The sequence below is a fragment of the Heterodontus francisci genome, chromosome 6 (assembly GCF_036365525.1).
Source record: "Heterodontus francisci isolate sHetFra1 chromosome 6, sHetFra1.hap1, whole genome shotgun sequence".
NCBI classification, from domain to species: Eukaryota; Metazoa; Chordata; class Chondrichthyes; order Heterodontiformes; family Heterodontidae; genus Heterodontus; species Heterodontus francisci.
Window position 1 is genome coordinate 43,659,693 of NC_090376.1, and position 23,818 is coordinate 43,683,510.

The window sequence follows — 23,818 nt, forward strand, 5'->3', positions numbered from 1 at the left end:
TAGGATTATTTTCATTAGAAAGACGGAGGTTGAGGGGGGACCTGATTGAGGTGTACAAAATCATGAGAGGTATAGACAGGGTGGATAGCAAGTAGCTTTTTCCCCAGAGTGGGGGATTCAATTACAAGGGGACACGAGTTCAAAGTGAAAGGGGAAAAGTTTAGGGGGGATATGCGTGGAAAGTTCTTTACGCAGAGGGTGGTGGGTGCATGGAACGCATTACCAGCGGAGGTGGTAGACGCGGGCACGATAGCGTCTTTTAAGATGTATCTAGACAGATACATGAATGGGCAGGAAGTAAAGAGATACAGACCCTTAGAAAATAGGCGACAGGTTTAGATAGAGGATTTGGATCGGCGTAGGCTTGGAGGGCCGAAGGGCCTGTTCCTGTGCTGTAATTTTCTTTGTTCTTTGTTCCCACAACCCTCCAAGATAACTGCGCTCCTTTAATTCTGGCCTCTTGTGCATCTCTGATTTTAATCGCTCCACCATTGACGGTTGTGCCTTCAGTTGCCGAGGCCCCATGCTCGGGAATATCCTTCCTGCACCTCTAAGCATGTCTACCTCACTTTCCTCCCCTTGAAGACACTCCTTAAAATCCACCTCTTTGACAAAGTTTTTGGTCCACTATCTTCATATCTCCTTATTTAGCTCTGTGTCATATTTTGTTTTTTTTTCTCTGTGAAACACCTTGGGACTATTACGTTAAAGGCACTATATAAAAACAACTTGCTATTATTAGATCCAGTGACTACAAAGATCTCCCTAATTGTTAGTTTTCTTACTTGCAAGATTAAAAACATGAAGAAAAACTGTAGGTCTACACACTCATCACTTATGGCCTAACACTAGAGTGCACTGTCTATGGTATCTTATTATCCTTAATAAATCCAGACCACATTTTGTTTCAAAGGATAAGAAATAGGAGCAGGAGTAGACCATATGGACCCTCGAGCCTGCTCCACCGTTCAGTACGAACATAGCTGATCTTCTGCTTCAACTCCACTTTCCTGCCCATTCCACATATCCCTTCATTCCCTGATAGACAGATTTTTGTTCTCGGCTTGAATATGCTCAATGTTGGAACGTCCACAGCTCTCTGGAGTAGAGAATTCCAAAGACTCACAACCTTCTAAGTGAAGGAATTTCTCCTCATCTCAGTCTGAAATCATTGACCCCTTACCCTGAGACTGTTTCCCCGTGTTCTAGATTCCCTAGCCAGGGGAAACAACCTCTTAGTATCTACCCTGTCAAGCCCCTTCAGAATCTTGTCTGTTTCAATGACGTCACCTCTCATTCTTCTAAATTCGAGAGCACAGGCCCAATTTACTCAGCCTTTCATCCCAGGAACTAATCTCCTGAAACTTCACTGTACTGCCTTCCTTTGATATGGAAATCAAAACTGCGCACAGTAGTCCAGATGTGGTCTTACCAGTGCCCTATACAATTGTAGCAAGACTTCCTTATTCTTATACTCCAATTCCCCTGCAATAAAGGCCAACATGTCATTTGCCTTCCTAATTGTTTGCTGTACCTGCATGCAAACTTTGTGTTCCTTGCAGGCCTACACCCAAGACTCTCTGAACATCAACACTTACAAGTTTCATGCCTTTTTAAAAAATTCTGCTTTTCTATTCTCACAACCAAAGTGAATAACCTCACACTTCCCACATTATACTCCATCTGCCACCTTGTCCACTCACTTAACCTGTCTATATCTTTATGCACCTCTTTGTGTCCTCCTTATAGCTTACATTCTCACCTAGCTTTGCATCATAAGCAAACCCGGATACAGTATTACTCTTGGTCTCTTCATTAGATTATATTAATTCATTAATATAAATTGTAAATAGTTAAGGCCCCACCACTAATCCCTGTGGCACTTCACTAGTTACAGCCTGCAAACTTGAAAATGCCCCTTTATCCCTACTCTCTGTTTCCCGTCTGTTAAACCAATCCTCCATCCATGCTGATATATTACCCCCAACCTCATGAGCCCTTATCCTGCTTTTTAACCTTTTGTGAGGCATCTTATCAAATGCCTTTTGGAAATCCAAGTTTACTACATCTACTGGTTTCCCTTTATCAACCCTAAGTCTTACATCCTCAAAAAGCCTAATAAATTTATCCAACACTATTTCCCTTTTGTAAAACCATGTTGACTCTGTCTGATCATACCATGATGTTCTAAGTGCCGTGTTAACACTTTCTTCACAATAAATTTCAGCATTTTCCAGAGGACTAACGTCAGGCCAACTGGCCTGTAGTTCCCTATTTTCTCTCTCCCTCCTTTCTTGAAGAGCAGTGTTACATTTGCTAACTTCCAATCCATTGAGACCATTCTAGAATGTAATGAATTTTGGAAAATCATAACGAGTATGCTCATTATCTCTGCAGCTACCACTTTTAGACCCCTTGGATGTCTGATGGGCCATCAGCTCCTGTGGATTTGCTCACTTTTAGTCCCTTAGGTTTCTCTAATACTTTTACTCTGCTGATATTAATTACCTCAAGTTCCTCATTTTTATTAGCCCCTTAGTCACCCTCTATTTCTCGTCTGTAATCTGCATCTTACTGTGAAGAGCTACACAAAATATTTGTTCAATGTCTCTGCCAACTCCTTATTCCCCATAATTCCTCCTGTCTATGCTTCAATGTTAACTTTAGCTATTTTCCTTTTTCATATACTTGCAAAAGATTGTAAAAGATGATACATTTAAATTATGTTTTGTCGAACTGTAGAGGATGGAAGATTATGTTACTGAATCTAAGACAGCTGAACATAGCAATATTTTCTGTTTGGTTGTTCTCTGCTGGTTGTCCAACAAAAGTCAAATACAATGGCTAGAATTCCTTTCTCTGTCTTTCCAGATTTAGTGTAAAAACTTAGTTTCTTTAAAAGACAGACAGACTTGCATTTATATAGTGCCTTTCACAACTGCTGGACATCCCAAAGTGCTTGACAGCCAATGAAGTACTTTTAAAAGTGCTGTCACTGTTGTAGAAAATAAAAGTGCTTGGCAGTGACAGCATTAGAAATAGGTGCTGTCGCCAACAAACTAAAGGCTACATAAACCTTGCAGAAAGTTAGCGACTTACAGGCAGTTCAGCTAATGCTATGCTTCCCAAGGGTAATTAGGGATGGGCAACAAATGCTGGCCTCACTCGTGACGCTTGCATCCCAGAAACAATTTTTTTAAAAATTAAGTGATATGTATGCAATGCTGAACCAAGCAGATCAGTGCAGAAAGCTAGCTTTACACCTATATCAGACGCCTCAGAGGGAAATTATTTTTCCAAAAAGACCACTCTCATAGAAAGCACATCAAAATTAAGCTCTCTTATACTGGAATATGCCATCAAGAATTTAAATCACTATTGAGCTAGTAGATTAGAAGCACTGTTATGATCAAAATTTTCATTGCTGGAGAGTTTTCAATACTTGCCTAGCCCATAAAGAGCCAAAAGTTGCAATATATGGGAAATATCTGATCACAAGTGGTAACTAGGTATAGGAAAAGAATGTTCTGCTACTGAAACAAATTTTGAATCTGGAACTCGACATGAATTTTAAATATAAGTTGCCTGTTGAGAATATACTGCTTTCCTGATATTAGATGTGTGCCAACAAACAAAGATCAATTTACAGAAAAAATGTTGAAGATGATTCATTTAGGGGTGTGAAAGAAGACAGAAGAGTCTCTTACAATGTAGCTGTGCTTGGGGAGACGAATACAGAGATTTCAGCCCATGTCACTTAAAGGGATAAAACTTAATATAATTTCTTTTAATATGGTATATGGAAGGTAAAAAAAAATGTTTTAGTAGCATTACTTGTGAACATCAATTAAATGTGTTAAACACCCCCATGCAAAAACATTTACAATGAATACTTTTAAAGAAAATCAGTATTTCAAGTCTGGTACTAGCGCCTTATTCCTGATCTGTGTACATGTAACTTAGTATTCAAATTTTTACCTTCATCAGATCATCTTCTATCACATCATTTCTCATCTGTGCAGCATCCAATTGTGTGTAAAAACGTGCACCTATCATCGGCATAATATCATTTACACTGCGCAGCCGGTTTTGGTCAGTCAGCAAATACCTAGATTAAAGAGTTAAGAGCAATAAATTAAGATCTTACACCTCTGATGTACTGTGTGTCATATTACTGAACATATAGTACTTAATAACTTCTTCCCCTCTTCCTTCTCCTTGCCAGTAACTGGCTCTGCTTTTCTAAAAACTTCCCCACCAGCAATAAATGGGCAATGGGCCAGGCTAAGGAAAGGTCTGAAACAAAAACAAGAAATGCTGGAATCACTCAGCAGGTCTGGCAGCATCTGTGGAAAGAGAAGCAGAGTTAACGTTTCGGGTCAGTGACCCTTCTTCTTCTTCCGAAGAAGGGTCACTGACCCGAAACGTTAACTCTGCTTCTCTTTCCACAGATGCTGCCAGACCTGCTGAGTGATTCCAGCATTTCTTGTTTTTGTTTCAGATTTCCAGCATCCGCAGTATTTTGCTTTTAAGGAAAGGTCTGGTCGTTTTGCTAAAAAAAAACTTTGTAACTTGAAATGACTATTTCCTTTGAGTACATTGATTTCTCAGAACCATGTCTGCCTGCTTTGTGGTATGTTGCCTATTTTCAGAGTAAATATCAGTGCATAAATCTTCAGCATTGTCATAATTTTGAATCTGAATCGTTCTTCCTGTTTTAAATTTATTTCCAGTTTTGTGATTTCTTTGTCACACTGATTAGTGCGTACAGTTCCTTTCACATTGAAAAATTTATTTACCCGCTTTTCAGTCCTCCAGCTTTTTGTCTTATTCAGAGTCTTTTTGTCTGCTTTCGCTTGCCTGGCTACATCCTGCCATACTGGAGCATGACCCACCTACTGCCCACACGCATTCACCACTGCCCAAATCTGCTCTCTTCTGGCCCTTCGGCTATGTGCATTGGATTGTAGGCCAGCCACTTGCACCCTCTACTGCCCGCTATATACCAGTACACCCCAGTACTGGTTCAATGGCCTCCGAGTTCGTCACTGACTTCCCAGCATGAAGTCATGAATCTAGCACTTCATTCTTTAAAACTGGTTTTGCAGCTTAAAGTTTGGAGTCCATCTTTGGATTCAGGTTGATAGAAATATGGGGCATTCAGGATTCTGGTGAAGGCAGGGCAAGATGCATAGTAGAGAAAGGAAGAAGAGGACTAGTTGGATGGGAGAGATTGAAGCTTGGAAGGGATCAGGGGTTGGTAACATGTCTGTACACAGACACCAGTGTCCGTGGTAAAACAATTTTGAGGTCCGCGACTGGTAATTTCAGGGATGAGAAACTTCCCATTGACCTCTACTTTTCGACTAGACTGGCTTTAAAGAAAAACCCACTGTCCATTTCACAGCTGTATTGGAATTTCTAAGCTCAGCTTTTATCTAATGCTTGTTAACACTCCTTTCCATATTCACAGCAAACAGGTGCTGAGAGCGGGGAAAGCGGCTTCTGAACTTCAGACAGGCTCTAAAAAAAAAAAGGAACTCGCCGGAAAACCCCGAATCTGTCCAAAATTCAGAAACTGCAGTTCCCGCTACCAGAACATATCAGGACAGCGCGGGGTTTTCCGGCAGGTTCAGATGTTTTATAAAAGCCCGCCGGAAAACCACAAAGCTATCCGAAGTATGAAAAGCTGTTCCTACGCTCAGCAACGGTCGGGAGGCAGGGCAAAGAGACAGAGAGAGGGAGAACAGAGAGAGAAAGGGAGGTAGCACGAGCGAAGGGGAGGGTGCACGCCTATGTGGGGGAGAAACGGGGAGCAACCGCGCCCGCGAGGGAGGGAGGGGGGGCAGAGGGAGAGCAAGGGGTGTGGGAGGGGGGGCAGGAGAGAGTGAGCGAGTGGGGGGGGGGGGGGGGGGGCGGGGCGGGAAGAAAGCGAGCGAGCACGGTGGGGTAGAAGAGAACAAGTGGGTGGGGAACACTGAGGGGGATGGGGATAAAGACACACTGCAAACTAGAGAGGGGGAGCGAGAGGGAACGCTCAACATCACTCCTGACAGGTGGACATCTGTCTGGAATACTCCACATCGCTCTACAGCAGACACAGACACTTGTGCAAGCAAACAAAAATGCCAGGTATCTCACTCAGTGTCCAACATAGTAACAAGAAAGTGTCAATAAATTATTCTTGTCATTTAAAGGTTCTTTACAAAAATGCATGTTTGTTGTTTTGATTAATAGATACATTTTAAATGCCTTTATCTTTGTGAAATTGTCTTACAGCCTCCTATGCAAGACAAAAATTGTACTGTGGCTGCCATGCGACAAGGTTAGAAACCCCTGCTCTAAGCCTTTAACCTTGTGTTTTCAAATAACCTAGCAGCTAGGTTATTTTAAAACACAAATTTAAAGGCTTGTGTTTTGTAACTCATTAAAATGGCAAAAGTCACTTTGGGAATGTCTCGATTTCTATGCTCTGGCATGCATTACTTTCATGTGGGACACAAACTCAGTGACATGTTGGAAGTTTCTGGACTTTTATTTCTATATAACATTTTGCTGCTAGCCATTTGGAATCACATTGTTCCAGAACTTGTATTGAGGGGATAACAGGCAGGAAAATCCAAGGAATCTCCAGAAGTCAGCACTGTAAGTTCCTCATGAATACAAGAGTATGGTGTAATGGGGCTGAGTGATATTGGCAAAAACAGGATGGGCTGGATTATACAAGCTTGTTGCTGATCTTGGCCGTGAGCTTCAGAAATGGCGGCCCGCCCGTGTGGACCGCACGTTGCAGAGCCCCCATTTAAATGGCCGGTGCGTACCGCCCCCCACCCTGATGATGCGGAGGGGGTGGGTCCATCCCCGGCAACGGTGTCAGGCGACACAATGCAGGCGCTGACACCATTTTTAAAAGGACTTTGAGCCTACATTTAAAACTTAAAATTTTTAAAGATACAGTGCTTTTAAAAAATGAAATTAATTTATCCAGATTCTCTCCCACCCACCCCCGCAATAACCTGCCCTCTCCCTCCTACCCTCCCCCCAAAATACTTACCTTCTGCTCCCAATCTTTCCCCCCCACCCCCAAAGTTAGTCAACTATATACGCTACTCCTTCCCACCATCCCTTACACCAATCGGAGGATTATGACCCCGCCTCCACCCTCTCCCGCACTTAAATACTTACCTGCTCCTCGCTCCCCACCAGTCTCCCGCAACAGATTCTCGGATGGGTATCTGAAGGCGCGGGAGTGCTGGCCACCGGAACGGACGACAGAATTTTCCGTTGCAAATTTGGCTCCCTCGGCGCCACTGGCAATATTGGGCCAGGCCTTCCCAGCGTCGAGGCCTGTGCAGGCCTCTGCCGGAGACATTTTCTGCACCCCCCCATGACCCAGACATTGGGGGGTGGGGGGGGCTGTAAAATTTGGCCCGAAGCTGCTGATCCATATACAATAGTTAGTAAATACAATGTAACAGATAGCTTTAATAAATCTTAATCTATGATTAGGAATAAACGGGTCATTCTCACGTTGACAGGCTGTGACTAGTGAGGTACTGCAGAGATCAGTGCTTGGGCCCCAGCTGTTCACAATATATAGCAACGATTTGGATGTATTTCCAAGTTCACGGATGACACAAACCTAGGTGGGAATGTGTGTTGCGAGGAAAATGCAAAGTGGCTTCAAGGGGATTTGGACAGGCTTAGTGACTGGGCAAGAACGTGGCAGATGGAATATAATGTGGAAAAATGTGAGGTTATCCACTTTGGTAGGAGGAATAGATGTGTAGAATATTTCTTAAATGGTTAAGAGATTAGAAAGCGTAGATGTACAAAGGGACCTGGGTGTCCTGGTCAATAAGTCGCTGAAAGTTAACATGCAGGAGCAGCAAGCAATTAGGAAGGCTAATGGTATGTTAACCTTTATCGCAAGAGGATTTGAGTACTGGAGTAGTGAAGTCTTGCTTCAATTCTATTGAACCTTGGCTAAACCGCACCTGGACTACTGTGTACAGTTTTGGACTCCTTCCCTAAGGAAGGATATACTTGTCATAGAGGGAGTGCAACGAAAGTTCACTGGATTGACCCTGGGATGGTGGGATTGTCCTATCAGGAGAGACTGAGCCCATATTAGTTTAGTTTAGAGATACAGCACTGAAACAGGCCCTTCGGCCCACCGAGTCTGTGCCGACCATCAACCACCCATATTATACTAATCCTACACTAATTCCATATTCCTACCACATCCCCACCTGTCCCTATATTTCCCTACCAACTACCTATACTAGGGGCAATTTATAATGGCCAATTAACCTATCAACCAGCAAGTCTTTGGCATGTGGGAGGAAACCGGAGCACCCGGAGGAAACCCACGCAGACACAGGGAGAACTTGCAAACTCCACACAGGCAGTACCCAGAATTGAACCCGGGTTGCTGGAGCTGTGAGGCTGCGGTGCTAACCACTGCGCCACTGTGCCGCTAGAGTTTAGAAGATTGAGAGGTGATCTCATTGAGGCATACAAAATTCTTGCAGGGCTTGACAGAACAGATGTAGGAAGGTTTTTCCCCTAGCTGTGGGAGGGGTGGGGGAGGCGTCTTGGACCAGGGAGAGAGAGTCTTAGAACAAGAGGTAGGCCATTTACGACTGAGATGAGGAGGAATTTCTTCACAGAGTGGTGAATCTATTGAATTCTCTACCCCAGAGGGCTGTGGAGGCTCAGTCATTGAGTATATTCAAGTCAGAGATCGTTAGATTTCTAAATATTAAAATATCAAGGGATATGGGGTTAGTGTGGGAAAATGGCATTGAGGTAATGATCAGTCATGATCTAGTTGAATTCGAGGGGCCAAATGGCCTACTCCTGCTCCTATTTCCTATGCATCTATGAGGGTGAGATGCAAGGGCGGATACAGAATGAGATGTGATGGGAAAGCGTAGTGAAGGCAATGGGAGTGAGGAGTTGGGGATGTGGAAGAGAAGGGGACTCTGTGTGGGGCTGAAGCGGCAGACATTAGGCAAGGCTGGGAGTGCTGAATGAGTCCCAAGCTGTGATCTTTGACTCCCAAATGCACCCCTAGTTGGATCTCACACTGAGCTCTGGCATGGTAAGTGCTGACCTTCCACCAATCCATCAATGAAAGAAAGAAAAGAAAAAGGAATCAGCAGTACTAAAGTGACAAGCAAGGCAGACAATATGTTGCTACTTAACAGAATCATAGACAAGAGGACAGATCATCATTCAGCCTATGGAGTTTGTAGTGGCTCTTTCAAAAAGAGCAATCTAGTTAGTCCCACTCCTCTGCTCTTTTCCCATATCCCTGCAATTCTTTCTCCTTCAAGCATTTATCCAATTTCCCTTTCAGAGCTAATGAATCTGCATCACCACCCAATCAGGCAGTACATTCCAAATCATAACATGTTGCATAAAAATTTTTCTTCGAATCACTTTTTTTAAAAAGCGAACATCTTAAATCTGTCCCCTCTGGCTAATGACCTTTTAGCCATTGGAAACAATTTCTCTTTAATCACTCTATCCAAATGACTTTAAACACCTCTATCCAATCTCCTCTTAGCCTTCTCTGCTCTAAGGAGAACAACTCCAGCTTCTCCATTCTTACCACTTAACTATAATCCCTCATCCCTGGAACCATTCTAGTAAATCTCTTCTGCATTGTCTCCATACCCTTCACATCTTTCCCAAAGTGTGGTTCTCAGAATTAGATACCATCTGGGGCTGAAGTAGTTTTGTATTAACATAGGTTTAGCATAAATAAATAATTGTGTCAGCTTAGATGATGCTCTTTGAATCTGGTGGTTGTGGATTCAAGCCTCACCCAGGGAAACCACTCAATGCACCCTCCTTCAGATAAAACTACTGAATCAAGATCCTTGCTCTTCCAACTAACATTGGGAAGATCGAAGCCATTATCTTCAGTCCCTGCGACAAACTCTGTTCCATAGCTACCGATTCCATCCCTCTCCCTGGCAACTGTCTGAGGGTGAACTAAACTGTTCACAACCTATTTGACTGCGAGATGAGCTTCTGACGACATAACTTGCCATCAATATGACTGCCTTTTTCCACCTCTAACATTGCTTAACTCTGCCTCTGCATTAACTTATCTGCTGCTGAAAAGCTCATCCATGCCTTTGTTACTTCTAGACTTGATTATTCCAATGCAGTCCTTGACAGCCTTCCACATTTTATCCCCAGTATACTTGAGGTCATCCAAAACACTACTTCCTGTATCCTGACTCGCACCAAGTCCATTCACCCACATCCCTGTACTCACTGACCTAATTGGTTCTGGGTCAAGCAATACCTCTATTTTAAAATTGCCATCCTTATTTTCAAATCCCTCTATGACCCTGGCCCTCCCCACCGCTGTAATCTCTTCCAGCACCTCAGCCCTCCAAGATATCTGTGCTCATCTAATTCTGGCCTCGTGAGCAATGCGATTTTCATCATTCCATCATTGGTGACCTCGCCTTCAACTGCTTAGGCCCTAAGCTATGAAATTACTTCCCTAAACCTCCCTGCCTCTCCTTCCTCTTTTACGATGCTCCTTAAAATCTAATTTCTTTGACCAATGCTTTTGGCTATCTGCTCTAATATTTCCTTGCACGGCTCAGTGTCAAATTTGCTTTATAACATTCCTGTGAAGCACCTTGGAATGTTTTATGTTACTGCATACATCTGATGTCAGTAGCAGGGAAATGCTAGAATCTATTACTGGACACTTAGATGTGATAACTGGACACTTAGAAAATAATGGTAGGATTTGGCAGCGTCAACATGGATTTATAAAAGAGAAATCATGTTTGACAAACCTGTTGCAGTTTTTTGAGGATGTAACTAGCAGAATAGATAAGGGGGAACCCTTATAATGTGGTGTATTTGGATTTTTAGAAGGCTTTTGATAAGGTCTCACATGAGAGGTTAGTAAACAAAATTATAGCTCATGGGATTGGGGGTGATATTGTGGGCATATTGGATTGTGAATTGGTTAATGGACTGAAAAGAGAGAGTAGAAATAAACAGGTCATTCTCAGGTTGGCTGGTTGTGACTAGTGGGCTTGGGCCCCAGCTATTCACAATCTATATAAATGATTTGGATGTGGGGACCAAATGTAACATTTCCAAGTTTGCTGATTGCACAAAACCAGTGGGAATGTGAGTAGTGAGGAGGATGCAAAGAGTCTTCAAGGTTATTTAGACAGGCTAAGTGAGCGGGCAAAAACATGGCAGATGGAATATAATATGGAAAAATGTGAAGTTATCCACTTTGGTAGGAAAATAGGAAATGCAGAATATTTGTTAAATGGTGAGATACTGGGAAGCGTTGATGTCCAAAGGGACCTGGGTGCCCTTGTTCATGTGTCATTGAAAGCTAATATGCAGGTGCAGCTAGCAATTGGGAAAGCAAATGGTATGTTGGCCTTTATTGCAAGAGGATTTGAGTACAGGAGTCAAGATGTCTTGCTGCAACTGTATAGAGCCTTGGTGAGACTGCAGCTGGAGTGTTGCGAATGGTTTTGGTCTCCTTACCCAAGGATGGATATACTTGCCATAGAGTGCAATGAAGGTTCACCAGACTAATTCCTGGGATGGCGGGTTTCTCTTATGAGGAGAGACTGAGGAGACTGGGCCTGTATTCTCTGGAGTTAAGAATGAGAGGTGTAGTTGCAGGAAGGATGTTTCCCCTGGCTGGAGGGTCGAGAACCAGGCAACACAGTCTCAGAATAAGAGGTGGGCCATTTAGAACTGAAATGAGGAGGAATTTCTTGTCAGAAGGTGGTGAATCTATGGAATTCTCTACCCCAGACATCTGTGGAGGCTCAGTCTTTGAGAACGTTCAAGACAGATATCAATAGATTTCTAGATATTAAAGATATCAAGGGATATGGAGATAGTGCAGGAAAATGGTGTTGAGGCAGAAGATCAGCCATGATCTAGTTGAATGGCGGAGCTGGCTTGAGGGGCCAAATGGCCTATTCCTACTCCTATTTCCTATGTTCCTAAATACTAGCTGTTGTTGTTGCTCATTATGGTGGGCAGAACTATGATCGTAATTGGCAAATAATATTTGTCCTTTGAACAATACTCTCCAGGAAAATTCTTCCCCTTACCTGTTCTTCCACAGTACTTCAACATAAATAAACTGTACAATTTGTTAAATATGATATAATAAACTATAAAAGAAAACATTGTAATTGGCACTCTGTGCCTCTAATTCTTCTGAAGCCAAACATCCAATGTCAAAACCCACTGAAGAAGGTGTTGACTGGTGATTATAAGCAGTGCTATGCAGATTCACTTATTTCAAGTTCCTCTATTATAACAACCCCTCCACTTCAATCCTTTTCTTTCCTGTTGAAATCTCAAATCATTCCCTTCCCAATTCATCCCAACTGCTTGTAGAGAGCAAATTTCTGGGAAAATCTATCCGCCAATATTGTATTCTCACCCGACACCCCTGCCTAGATGTACACTCTAATTTTTGAGAATAAAGACTTCCTCTTGAATAGAGTGCAACTTAGTGCTGACAATTTATTTTAAAAGATAAGCTAGGTCATTGTACTTTTAAGAAAGGATTTAATCTATGGTGAAATATCCTCAATATATACATTATAAAAGATGAAATTATATTTTGTGTGTTATGATAACAGATCTTTTGAAACAACTAAATGAATGGGCATTTGCAAGAGTCTAAGAAAATATTTCGAACAGATGCGACTTTATTAGGTCAATTGTTACTTTTCTGCCAGTTGGCTCAAGGAACTGATACAACATTCAGATTGACTTCTATTTTGTTATTGCAAAATTTCAGAAAGGAGGCAAGGACAACTGGATTATGGGCAATAAGACTGAGATCTAGTCAATTAATACTTCTGCATTTTCAGAATTTTAACGATTTACTTCAATTAACTGGCATCCTACATTCTCGTTTTAACTATAGAAAGGAAAAACTGCTAAAGTGTAAAATTAGTTGAATGCTATAAAGAAAAAATTGAAATGTTACAATAGATTGCTTTTCCAGTAACCCATGGCCACTTATGATTTAAAAAGACTTGCTTTTATATAGCGCTTTTCACGACCACTGAATGTTCCAAAGTACTTTACAGCCAATGAAGCACTTTTTGAAGTATAGTCACCGTTGTCATGTAGGAATTAGATTTGACTGAATCCAGTGATGCATACTGTACAGTCTACTTGATTTGTGGATGGAGTTTACACTTCACACACAAAATAAGATTCTCCATCCCGCATTTTTTGAGGGAAGAGGGGGCAGGAAGGGAAGGGAAAGATAACCATTTGCATTCAAGTCAGATGATCTGCCCAAGCTCTAATTAGACAGTAACTTCATTTGGAATTTTTAGCAGACTTGGTGGGTACTAAAATTGTGGCCACTGTTATGACCGAGGCAGGAGCAGTGCAGTCTTTTTCAGTTCCACTTCTCCACAGGTCACAACATATACTTTTCAAAATGTTTACCCAGTTACCGATGCAGTCAATCATATACTCTAGTCTTTATCCCAGAATAAAATAGACCAACTAGGTTTCTTTAATAACGAAATTATCATTTATTATAAGACTTAACCAGTAACGCAGCAAAGCATTAAACACAGATTGAAATATGAAAGTTCCCCTTTTTAAATTCCCCACACACAAATTGACACACACTGAAAAAAATAAAGAAATTCTCTCTGCAGGGGTCTGTTACAAAAAACAGGCAAAAAATACTTTGGCCAAACACTTGCTAATTCTTGAAGAAAAAAAGACATGGAAAGATGTCTGTTGTCCCTTCTTGGTCTGGCATCCCAAATACACATAGATGGCTGTCACTGAGATCTTTCTAGAGCAGTTCTTCTCCAGCGATGTTGAGGATCAGTTTGGCAGGCTTTCCAAGAGAAAAGAGGCATCAGAAATTTCTGGCTGGCCTTTCAGGAGAAATGCAGCATCAATTTCTCTATTACTTACACTTGATTCTCAGGCAGTTCTCAAAGAGATGGAAGAGGGTGAGCTGATGGTGGCTGCGCTCTTGGCTGGTTTTCTCCAACTGTCTTCAAAACAGTTCACACCACAACACACTGTCCAAAGCAAAATCAAAAACAATATCTCAAGAGTCAAACCTCCTGATGCCTATAAATCTCGACCTGTCACTTCTCTGTAAACATCTTCCCCAGGTCACCAAGCTTTTTGTTTATTGCTTAAAGCACATGACTTCCAGCAAGGTTATTTTTGAACACCTCCTTTCAATTAACTGTCAACAACAAAGCAAAGTCCAGTTTCTATGAAATCTTCAGCCTTCCAATGAATCCATCTTCACAATTTAAATGCAAATTCTCAAAAACATATACTTAAAAAATATAGAAGCACTTTCCTAACACCTCCATCCTTGGAGAAATGAAACGCAATTTTTTAAGTGTGTTTCATTACAAAGAATGGAAAAAAACAAAAGATGACCAATACTAAAACACATTTATACACTCATTCTCATTCACTTTTTACCTGTAGAACATAAGAACTAGGAGCAGCAGTAGGCAATTCAGCCTCTTGAGCCTGCTCCGCCATTCAATACGATCATGGCTGATCTCATCTCGGCCTCAACTCCACTTCCCTGCCCGTTCTGCATGACCCTTCAACCCATTACTAATTAAAAGTCTGTCTATCTCCTCCTTAAATTTACTCAATGTCCCGGCATCCACCGCACTCTGGGGTAGTGAATTCCACAGACTCACGACCCTTTGAGAGAAGTAATTTCTCCTTACCTCTGTTTTAAATCTGCTACCCCTTATCCCAAAACTATGACCTCTCGTTCTAGATTGCCCCACAAGAGGAAACATCCTCTCTATGTCGACTTTGTCAATCCCCTTAATCACCTTATATACCTCAATTAGATCTCCTCTCATTCTTCTAAACTCTAGAGAGTAAAGGCCTAAACTGCTCAATCTCTCTTCATAACACAAACTCCTCATTTTCTTGCTTAGTCTCACGGGGAGGGAACTCCACTTGTGCTTTTGATGTTCCTGGCAACACTTGTCCTTGCCCTACTATATGTCCGAGGTAGGTTACCTTTACTTTTGTAAATTCACTTTGGCAAGGTTTAACCACTAAATCAGCTGATTGTAATTTTCTAAACAGAGCTTCCAGTTGTTTCAAGTGGTCCTTCCAAATGTCACTGCATACCAGCACATCAAGGTAAACGACACAGTTAGGAACACTGGCTACCCTCTTGGTTCATCAGTCTCTGAAAAGTTTTTTATCCCGAATGGCATCACTCAGCATTGGAGAAGACCATTTGGTGTGACAAAGGCTGATATTTCTTTAGCTCAGGGTGTTAAAGGAATCTGCCAGTATCCCTTTAACATATCTATTTTTGTAAGAAATGTGACACTGCCCATTCTGTCAACACACTCTTCCAAGCAAGGAATTGGGTAGGAGTCTGCTTTTGTTACTGCATTAACCTTTCTGTAGTCTATGCAGAATCCAGTTGAACAGTCAGGTTTAGACACGAACACTATTGGGGAACTCCAGCTGCTTTGACTGGGTTCAATTAGGTGGTTTTCCAGCATGTATTAGATTTCTGCTTTCACCTGGGCCTGTTTCTCTGAACTTAAGCGATACGAATGCTATTTTATAGGAAAGGATTCCCCTACATCCACATCATGAGTGGCTGGCATGAGGAGCCTTGTTAGGTCTTCTCGTTGTTCTGCATCTCAATGTGAAAGCATAGTGTCCAATCTTCATAACAATTCAGTATTAGCGAACTGGATAGTAGGAGGTTCAATTTGAGAATTGTCAAGGCCGCCTTCTGCCTCATCCTCACTATCCCTTTCATCCTTCACTATCCCTGCTACCTGACATACTTGTGCTTGTTTATCCTCTTCCCAGTGATACTATTTCAACATATTGATATGAAACAGCCGATTCTTTTTCCAACGATCTGGGTTTCAATCAAAGAATTTACTTTAACAATTCTTTTGACCACTTTATATGGACCACTGAACTGTGCTTTCAGCAGTTCATCCTGTAACTGCAGTAATACTAATACCTCATTTCCTGGTTGAAATGTTCGGATCTTGGCATGCTTGCCTGCTCATTTCTTCATGGTTGTTTGGGAAGCATTAAGGTGTTCCTGAGCCACTTTGCAGGCTCTTGTGAGCCACTCCCGGAATACAGATCTAACACAGAAGATTCGTCCCTCTGTTCTAAAAACCTTTCTTTAATTAGTTTTAGGGGACCACTTATCTCATGTCCATAAACTAATTCAAAAGGCCTAAAACCACTAGACTCATTAGGCGAACCCCTTGTGGCAAACAAAAGAAATTCTTGCCCTTTATCCCAATCACAGGAACATTCATGACAGTATGCCCTGATCATCGTTTTGAAGGTCTGACGGTACCTTTCTAAATCCCCTTGTGTCAGTGAGTGGTATGCTGAGGACTTTAACTGTGTTACACCCAAATTATCCATAACGTCCTGAAAATTTTTAGACGTAAAATTGAAACCTTGATCTGACTGAATCTCAATCGGTATTCCATATCTAGTGAGTAACTGGGTGAACTTCTCTACCACTACTTTAGCAGAAATTGTTTTCAAGGAATGGCTTCTGGGAACCGAGTAGCCATATCCACGATAGTGAGTATAGATAGGTGTCCCACTTTTGTTTTAGGTAAAGGTCCTACACAGTCTACCAACACCCTGCTAAATGGTTCCCCAAAAACTGGCATGGGAATTAGAGGTGCCGGTTTTATGGCAGGTTGCAGTTTTCCCATAATCTGGCATGTTTTACAAAATTGTACCACGTCCTTGAAAAGACCTGGCCAGAACAAATGTCGACCTAGATGTGATCTGTTCTTCAGGATTCCCACATGTCCCGCTATAGGAATTTCATGCGCTATCCTTAATATTTTCCGGCGGTATGTCCCACTGTTTGGTGAACAACCATCCATTCTTCAGTATGTGATGAGGTCTCCATTTCCTCATCAGAATCCCATTTTTAATATAGTAGCTTTCCACAACTCCCTTTGCTTCAGCTTCCGTTAGAGCCGATTGCGCCACTTTATTTGCCTCTGGATTGGCTTGCTGAGCCTTGATCAAAGATGATTTATTGAACATTTCCTTCGGATTATCCAAATCCCCAAAGAAAATTTCAGATATTCGACTATCTGACTGTAGTGCCAATTTGACCTCTGACAATGGAACTTGTTTAGCCATTGCTCGGGTCACTACACATGAAGGAAAAATTCCAGGAACCTTTTCCTGCAACTGTTCTGTCTCTTTGACGTCACATGGTCTTTCCTTGACTACTGGAGGAGCTACTACCTTCGCTCCGGCCAAATCATTCCCCAAGAGTAGGCCAATTCCATCTATAGGCAAACTATGCACAACTCCTACAGTTACCGTTCCAGACATGAGGTCACACTCTAGGTACACCTGATACATAGGTATGGGTACATACTCCCCGCCAATACCATTCACTAAAACCTTGGTGCACTCTCTGGTGGAAAAGTTATGCCTTTTCCCAGTAAAAGAGTTTGGGTGGCTCCTGTATCCCTAAGTATAACTACAGGTTTACCTACCTCACTTGAGGGATAAGGTGTTACTTGTCCTTTTGACAAGAATTCCCTACAACTCTCAGGTATCTTATTCACGTCCCTTGTGCAGTCAGATACAGCCTGATATGTCGTACTCGCGGTCAGGGCCCTTTCTCTACATTGGCTTTGTGTACCCCAATAAGTCCCATGGGTTTACCCCACATCATCCAGCATTCTGCACAAACATGTCCTTAGGCTTGTGGGCCTAACTTCCAATCTCAGCATCTTCTTTCTGGCTGAGGTGGTGATCCCAGGGTCTTCCCAACTGTCTCTTCTTGTCCCCGGCGACTTGCCCTCCTTTCACCCTCCCACCTTCTATCCTTCTCGGATTTTTGGGGGTGATGGACGAAGGGTTTAGGCTTATAAACAAGCTCGTAATCATCAGCAATTTCCACTGTCTGTCTTGCTGTTGAAACCTTCTGGTTCTCTACATGGGTTCTTACGAATGGAGGGAGAGAATTTTTAAATTCTTCCAGGAGAATTAGTTCCCTAAGGGTCTCGTACGTGGCCTCTACCTTTAGTGCCCGCATCCAACAATCAAAATTAATTTGCTTTACCCTCTCAAACTCTATACAAGTCTTCCCAGGCTGTCATCGGAAGTTCTGAAATTTCTGACTGTACGCTTCAGAGACCAACTCATAAGCAGCGAGAATAACCTAAAGGACACAGCTGCTAGACTGGGTCTGCAGTAGGTGGTAAGGGAACCAACAAGAGGGAAAAACATTCTTGACCTCGTCCTCACCAATCTGCCTGTCGCAGATGCATCTGTTCATGACAGTATTGGTAGGAATGACCACCGCACAGTCCTTGTGGAGATGAAGTCCAGTCTTCACATTGAGGATACCCTCCATTGTGTTGTGTGGCACTATCACCATGCTAAATGGGAAAGATTTCGAACAGATCTAGCAACGCAAAACTGGGCATCCATGAGGCACAGTGGACCATCAGCAGCAGCAGAATTGTACTCTACCACAATCTGTAACCTCATGGCCCAGCATATCCCCCACTCCAACACTACCATCAAGCCGGGGGATCACCCTGGTTCAATGGAGAGTACAAGAGGGCATGCCAGGAGCAGCACCAGTCATACTTTAAAATGATGTGTCAACCTGGTGAAGCTACAACACAGGACTACTTGCATGCCAAACGGCATAAGCGGCATGCGATAGACACAGCTAAGCGATCCCACACCAACGGATCAGATCGAAGCTCTGAAGTCCTGTCACATCCAGTTGTGAATGGTGGTGGACAATAAAACAACGAACTAGAGGTGGCGGCTCCACAAATATCCCCATCCTCACTGATGGGAGAGCCCAGCGCATAAGTGCGAAAGTATAAGGCTGAAGCACTTGCAACAATCTTCAGCCAGAAGTGTCAAGTGGATGATCCATCCCGACCTCCTCCTGAAGTCCCCAGCATCACAGATGCCAGTCTTCAGCCAATTCGATTCACTCCACGTGATATCAGGAAACGACTGAAGGCACTGGATACTGCAAAGGCTATGGGCCCCGACAACATTCCGGCAATAGTACTGAAGACCTGTACTTCAGAACTTGCCGCGTTCCTAGCCAAGCTATTCAAGTTCAGCTACAACACTGGCATCTACTTGGCAATGTGGAAAATTGGCCAGGTGTGTCCTGTACACAAAAAGGACAAATCCAACCCGGCCAATTACCGCCCTATCAGTCTACTCTCGATCATCAGTAAAGCGATGGAAGCTGTCGCTTGCTTAGCAATAACCTGCTCAGTGACGCTCAGTTTGGGTTCCGCCAGGGCTACTCAGCTCCTGACCTCATTACAGCCTTCGTTCAAACATAGACAAAAGAGCTGAACTCAAGAGGTGAGGTGACTGTCCTTGACATCAAGGCAGCATTTGACCGCGTATGGCAACAAGGACCCCTAACAAAACTAGAGTCAATAGGAATCGGGGGGAAACTCTCTGCTGGTGGAAGTCATACCTAGCACAAAGGAAGATGGTTGTGGTTGTTGGAGGTCAATCATCTCAGCTCCAGGACATCACTGCAGGAGTTCCTTAGGGTAGTGTCCTAGGCCCAACCATCTTCAGCTGCTTCATCAATGACCTTCCTTCAATCATTAGGTCAGAAGTGAGGATGTTCGCTGATGATTGCGACTCCTCAGACATTGAAACAGTCCGTGTAGAAATGCAGCAAGACCTGGACAATATCCAGGCTTGGGCTGATAGCGACAGATAGTGAAGGGGACTGTCAGAGAATACAGCAGAATATAGATAGATTGGAGAGTTGGGCAGAGAAATGGCAGATGGAGTTCAATCAGGGCAAATGCGAGGTGATGCATTTTGGAAGATCCAATTCAAGAGTGAACTATACAGTAAATGGAAAAGTCCTGGGGAAAATTGATGTACAGAGAGATTTGAGTGTTCAGGTCCATTGTTCCCTGAGGGTGGCAACGCAGGTCAATAGAGTGGTCAAGAAGGCATACGGCATGCTTTCCTTCATCGGACGGGGTATTGAGTACAAGGGTTGGCAGGTCATGTTACAGTTGTATAGACTTTGGTTCGGCCACATTTGGAATACTGCGTGCAGTTCTGGTCGCCACATTACCAAAAGGATGTAGATGCTTTGGAGAGGGTGCAGAAGAGGTTCACCAGGATGTTGCCTGGTTTGGAGGGCGCTAGCTATGAAGAGAGGTTGAGTAGATTAGGATTATTTTCATTAGAAAGACGAACGTTGAGGGGGGACCTGATTGAGGTGTACAAAATCATGAGAGGTATAGACAGGGTGGATAGCAAGAAGCTTTTTCCCAGAGTGGGGGATTCAATTACTAGAGGTCACGAGTTCAAAGTGAGAGGGGAAAAGTTTAGGGGGGATATGCGTGGAAAGTTCTTTACGCAGAGGGTGGTGGGTGCCTGGAACGGGTTGCCAGCGGAGGTGGTAGACGCGGGCACGATAGCGTCTTTTAAGATGTATCTAGATAGATACATGAATGGGCAGGAAGCAAAGAGATACAGACCCTTAGAAAATAGGCGACAGGTATAGATAGAGGATCTGGATCGGCGCAGGCTTGGAGGGCCGAAGGGCCTGTTCCTGTGCTGTAATTTTCTTGGTTCTTTGTTCTTAAATAACTCACGCACCACACAAGTGCCAGGCAATAACCATCTCAAACACGAGAGAATTTAACCATCTCCCCTTAACATTCAATGGCACTACAATCGCTGAATCCCCCACTATCAACATCCTGGAGGTTACCATTGATCAGGAACTGAACTGGAGTAGCCATATAAATACCGTGGCTACAACAGCAGGTCAGAGGCTAGGATTCCCGCAGTGAGTAACTCACCTCCTGACTCCCCAAGGCTTGTCCGCCAACTATAAGACAGAAGTCAGGAGTGTGATGGAGTACTCGCCACTTGCCTGGATGGCTGCAGCTCCAATAACACTCAAGAAGCTCGACACCATCCAGGACAAAGCAGCCCACATGATTGGCACCCCATCCACAAACATTCACTCCCTCCACAACCGACGCACAGTGGCAGCAGTGTGTACCATCTACAAGATGCACTGCAGCAACTCACCAAGGCTCCTTCGACAGTACCTTCCAAACCTGCGGCCTCTACCATCTGGAAGGACAAGGGCAGCAGATGCATGGGAACATCACCACCTGCAAGTTCCCCTCCAGGCCACACACCATCCTGACTTGGAACTATATCGCCGTTCCTTCACTGCCACTGGGTCAAAAGCAGAGAACTCCCTTCCTAACAGCACTGTGGGTGTACCTACCTCACATGGTGTAGCAGTTCAAGACGGCGGCTCACCACCACCTGCTCAAGGGCAATTAGGGATGGGCAATAAATGCTGTCTTAGCCAGCGATGCCCACATCCCATGAACGATTGAACAAAAACTTAATGAGCTCTGCCCATCAATCTGCTTTGCATCAGCAGTGTCCAGCTTTCCTTCGGCCACTTCATCTGGCTGGCTCTCCTTTCAAAATGAATGAAAGATGCCTCTATGTTCATTTCCTGAAACTGCTGGAGGGCTTGTCCAAATTTAAACAGCTCTCCACTGGGTCCTGGGCTGGAGTCAGATCTTTCATCACCAGAACTTTCACTGAAGTAATGACCACCCCTTTGTCATAGATCCATCTTTTTTAATTCGAATTCCCTTCCTTCACTTTCACTTTGAAATTCTAGTTCAAGACGTTTCATCTCTTTTTCCTGTTCAAGCTGAAGCTGCTTTATTTGAAACTGAATTTTAGCTAATTCAGCGGCACTACCATCTGGTTCGCCTTTTTCTTCTTCCAATTTCAAATGGTGTGCTATTACTGCAATTACGTCTGCTTTATTAGCTCCTGGTTTTAACTCTAACACCAACAATTCTGCCAAATCCCTTAGCCTAGCCTGACCAGGTGGTGAATTACTCAGGGATACATCCTCTTTCCCCAGAAAGGTCGTAGAAACTGACAAAGACATTCCGGTAGTGTAAACTTTACTCTAATGAACAAGAAACCTGTTTTTGTTTAAACTTTTCCTCTTTTCAATTATTATTACTCCAGTTACAATTGCATGCCATCAGCGTTCCATTATCCCGCATTGAGCCCCCAATTATATGTTACGACCGAGGCGGGAGGAATGCACTGTCTTTTCTAGCACCACTTCTCCACAGGTCACAACATTTTTTATTAAATGTTAACCGTTACCGATGCAATCATATACTCTACTCTTTCTCCCTGAATAAAATACACCAACCAAATTTCTTTAAAAAACATAATCAGTTTATAATAAAACAAGATTTAAACCAGTAACAAAGCAAAGCATTAACACACAGATTGAAATATGAAAGTTCCCCATTCTAAATTCCCCACACACATTGAAAAATACAGAAATTCTCTCTGCAGAGGTCTGTTAGAACAAAAAAGGCAAAAAAGAATAGTTTGACCAAATACTTGCTAATTCTTGAAGAAACAAAGATATGGAAAGATGCCCGTTGTCCCTTTTTGGTCCCAGATATGCATAGGCACCTGTCACTGGGATCTTTCTAGAGCAGTTCTTATCAAGTGACATTGAAGATCAGTTTGGCAGGCTTTTCAGGAGAAATGCAGCATCACTTTCTACATTTCTTGCACTTGATTCTCAGGAAATTCTCAAAGAGATGGAAGAGGGTGAGCTGACGGTGGCTGCTCTCCTTGGCTGGTTTTCTCTAACTGTCATCAAAACAGTTCACACCTCAACACAATGTCCAAAGTGAAACCAAAAACAATATCTCAAGAGTCAAGCCTCCCGACCCCTATAAATCTTGACCAGTCACTTCTCTGTAAACATCTTCCCCAGGTCACCAAGGTTTCTGTTGTTTATTGCTTAAAGCGCATGATTTCCAGCAAGGCTGTTTTTAAACAACATCTTTCAATTAACTGTCAACAACAAAGCAAAGTCTTGCTTCTATGAAAGGGGGGTTGGTGTGGTGGCGATGAAAACAAATTTTAAGACAGAAAGGTCATAAGAAAATCTAAACTTTTTCTTTTATTTTGGGTAAATGAGTGAAAGTTAGGGTTATTATTATTATTAGGCTGCAACAAAATTTACTATGAAATATAAACAAAGTGCTGGAAATACTCAGCAGGTCAGGCAGCATCTGTGGAGAGAGAAGTAGAGTTAACACTTCAGGTCAGTGTGAAACTTTAACGCTGCTTCTCTCTCCACAGATGCTGAGTATTTCCAGCTTTTCTGTTTTTATTTCAGATTTCCAGCATCTGCAGTATTTTGCTTTTATTAAAATTAACTATGATCTGATCAGAAATGAGTCAGAGTCAGCAGACTGGGGGTAAGGTGCTCTGACTTGAATTGTGAAACTAAAATGGGAGAATACTGCAGATTTCTCCAGTGTGATGGAGTGAATTCCCATCTTGTATGTAGTGGTTGATTGAATTAAAAATCCAAATTTTAAGGAAAATAAAAGTTATAGAATGGTTACTTTTTAGCTAGTTACCAAACATGCATTTGTAAGGAAAAAAAATAAGAATCATTATGCTCAAAAACAAAAAGCAGTCATCTACTCAACATTAAATTATCTCAAACTGAACAGAAATTAACATTGTTAGATAGTTGTACATTAAAATTATTACCAGCTGTTTAAGTAAAACGGCGCTAATTATTTCAAATTTGAAAGTTATTCTTGCTCTAGCAAACTGCTTTCATATAGTGCGTTTTGTAACCTCAGGACGTCCCAAAACAATTTACAGC

At 42.7% G+C, this 23,818-nt stretch overlaps 1 protein-coding gene across 2 annotated transcripts in view; it reads right to left on the reverse strand.

Annotated features, from left to right (window-relative positions):
• The window catches only part of pan3 (poly(A) specific ribonuclease subunit PAN3), a 213,166-nt gene that overhangs the window by 21,880 nt on the left and 167,468 nt on the right, over positions 1-23,818 (reverse strand). For both annotated transcript variants that reach the window (XM_068033549.1, XM_068033548.1), the window contains one exon: positions 3,979-4,108. In XM_068033549.1, the coding sequence (XP_067889650.1) occupies positions 3,979-4,108 (130 nt within the window). The remainder of the gene's footprint in view (positions 1-3,978; positions 4,109-23,818) is intronic.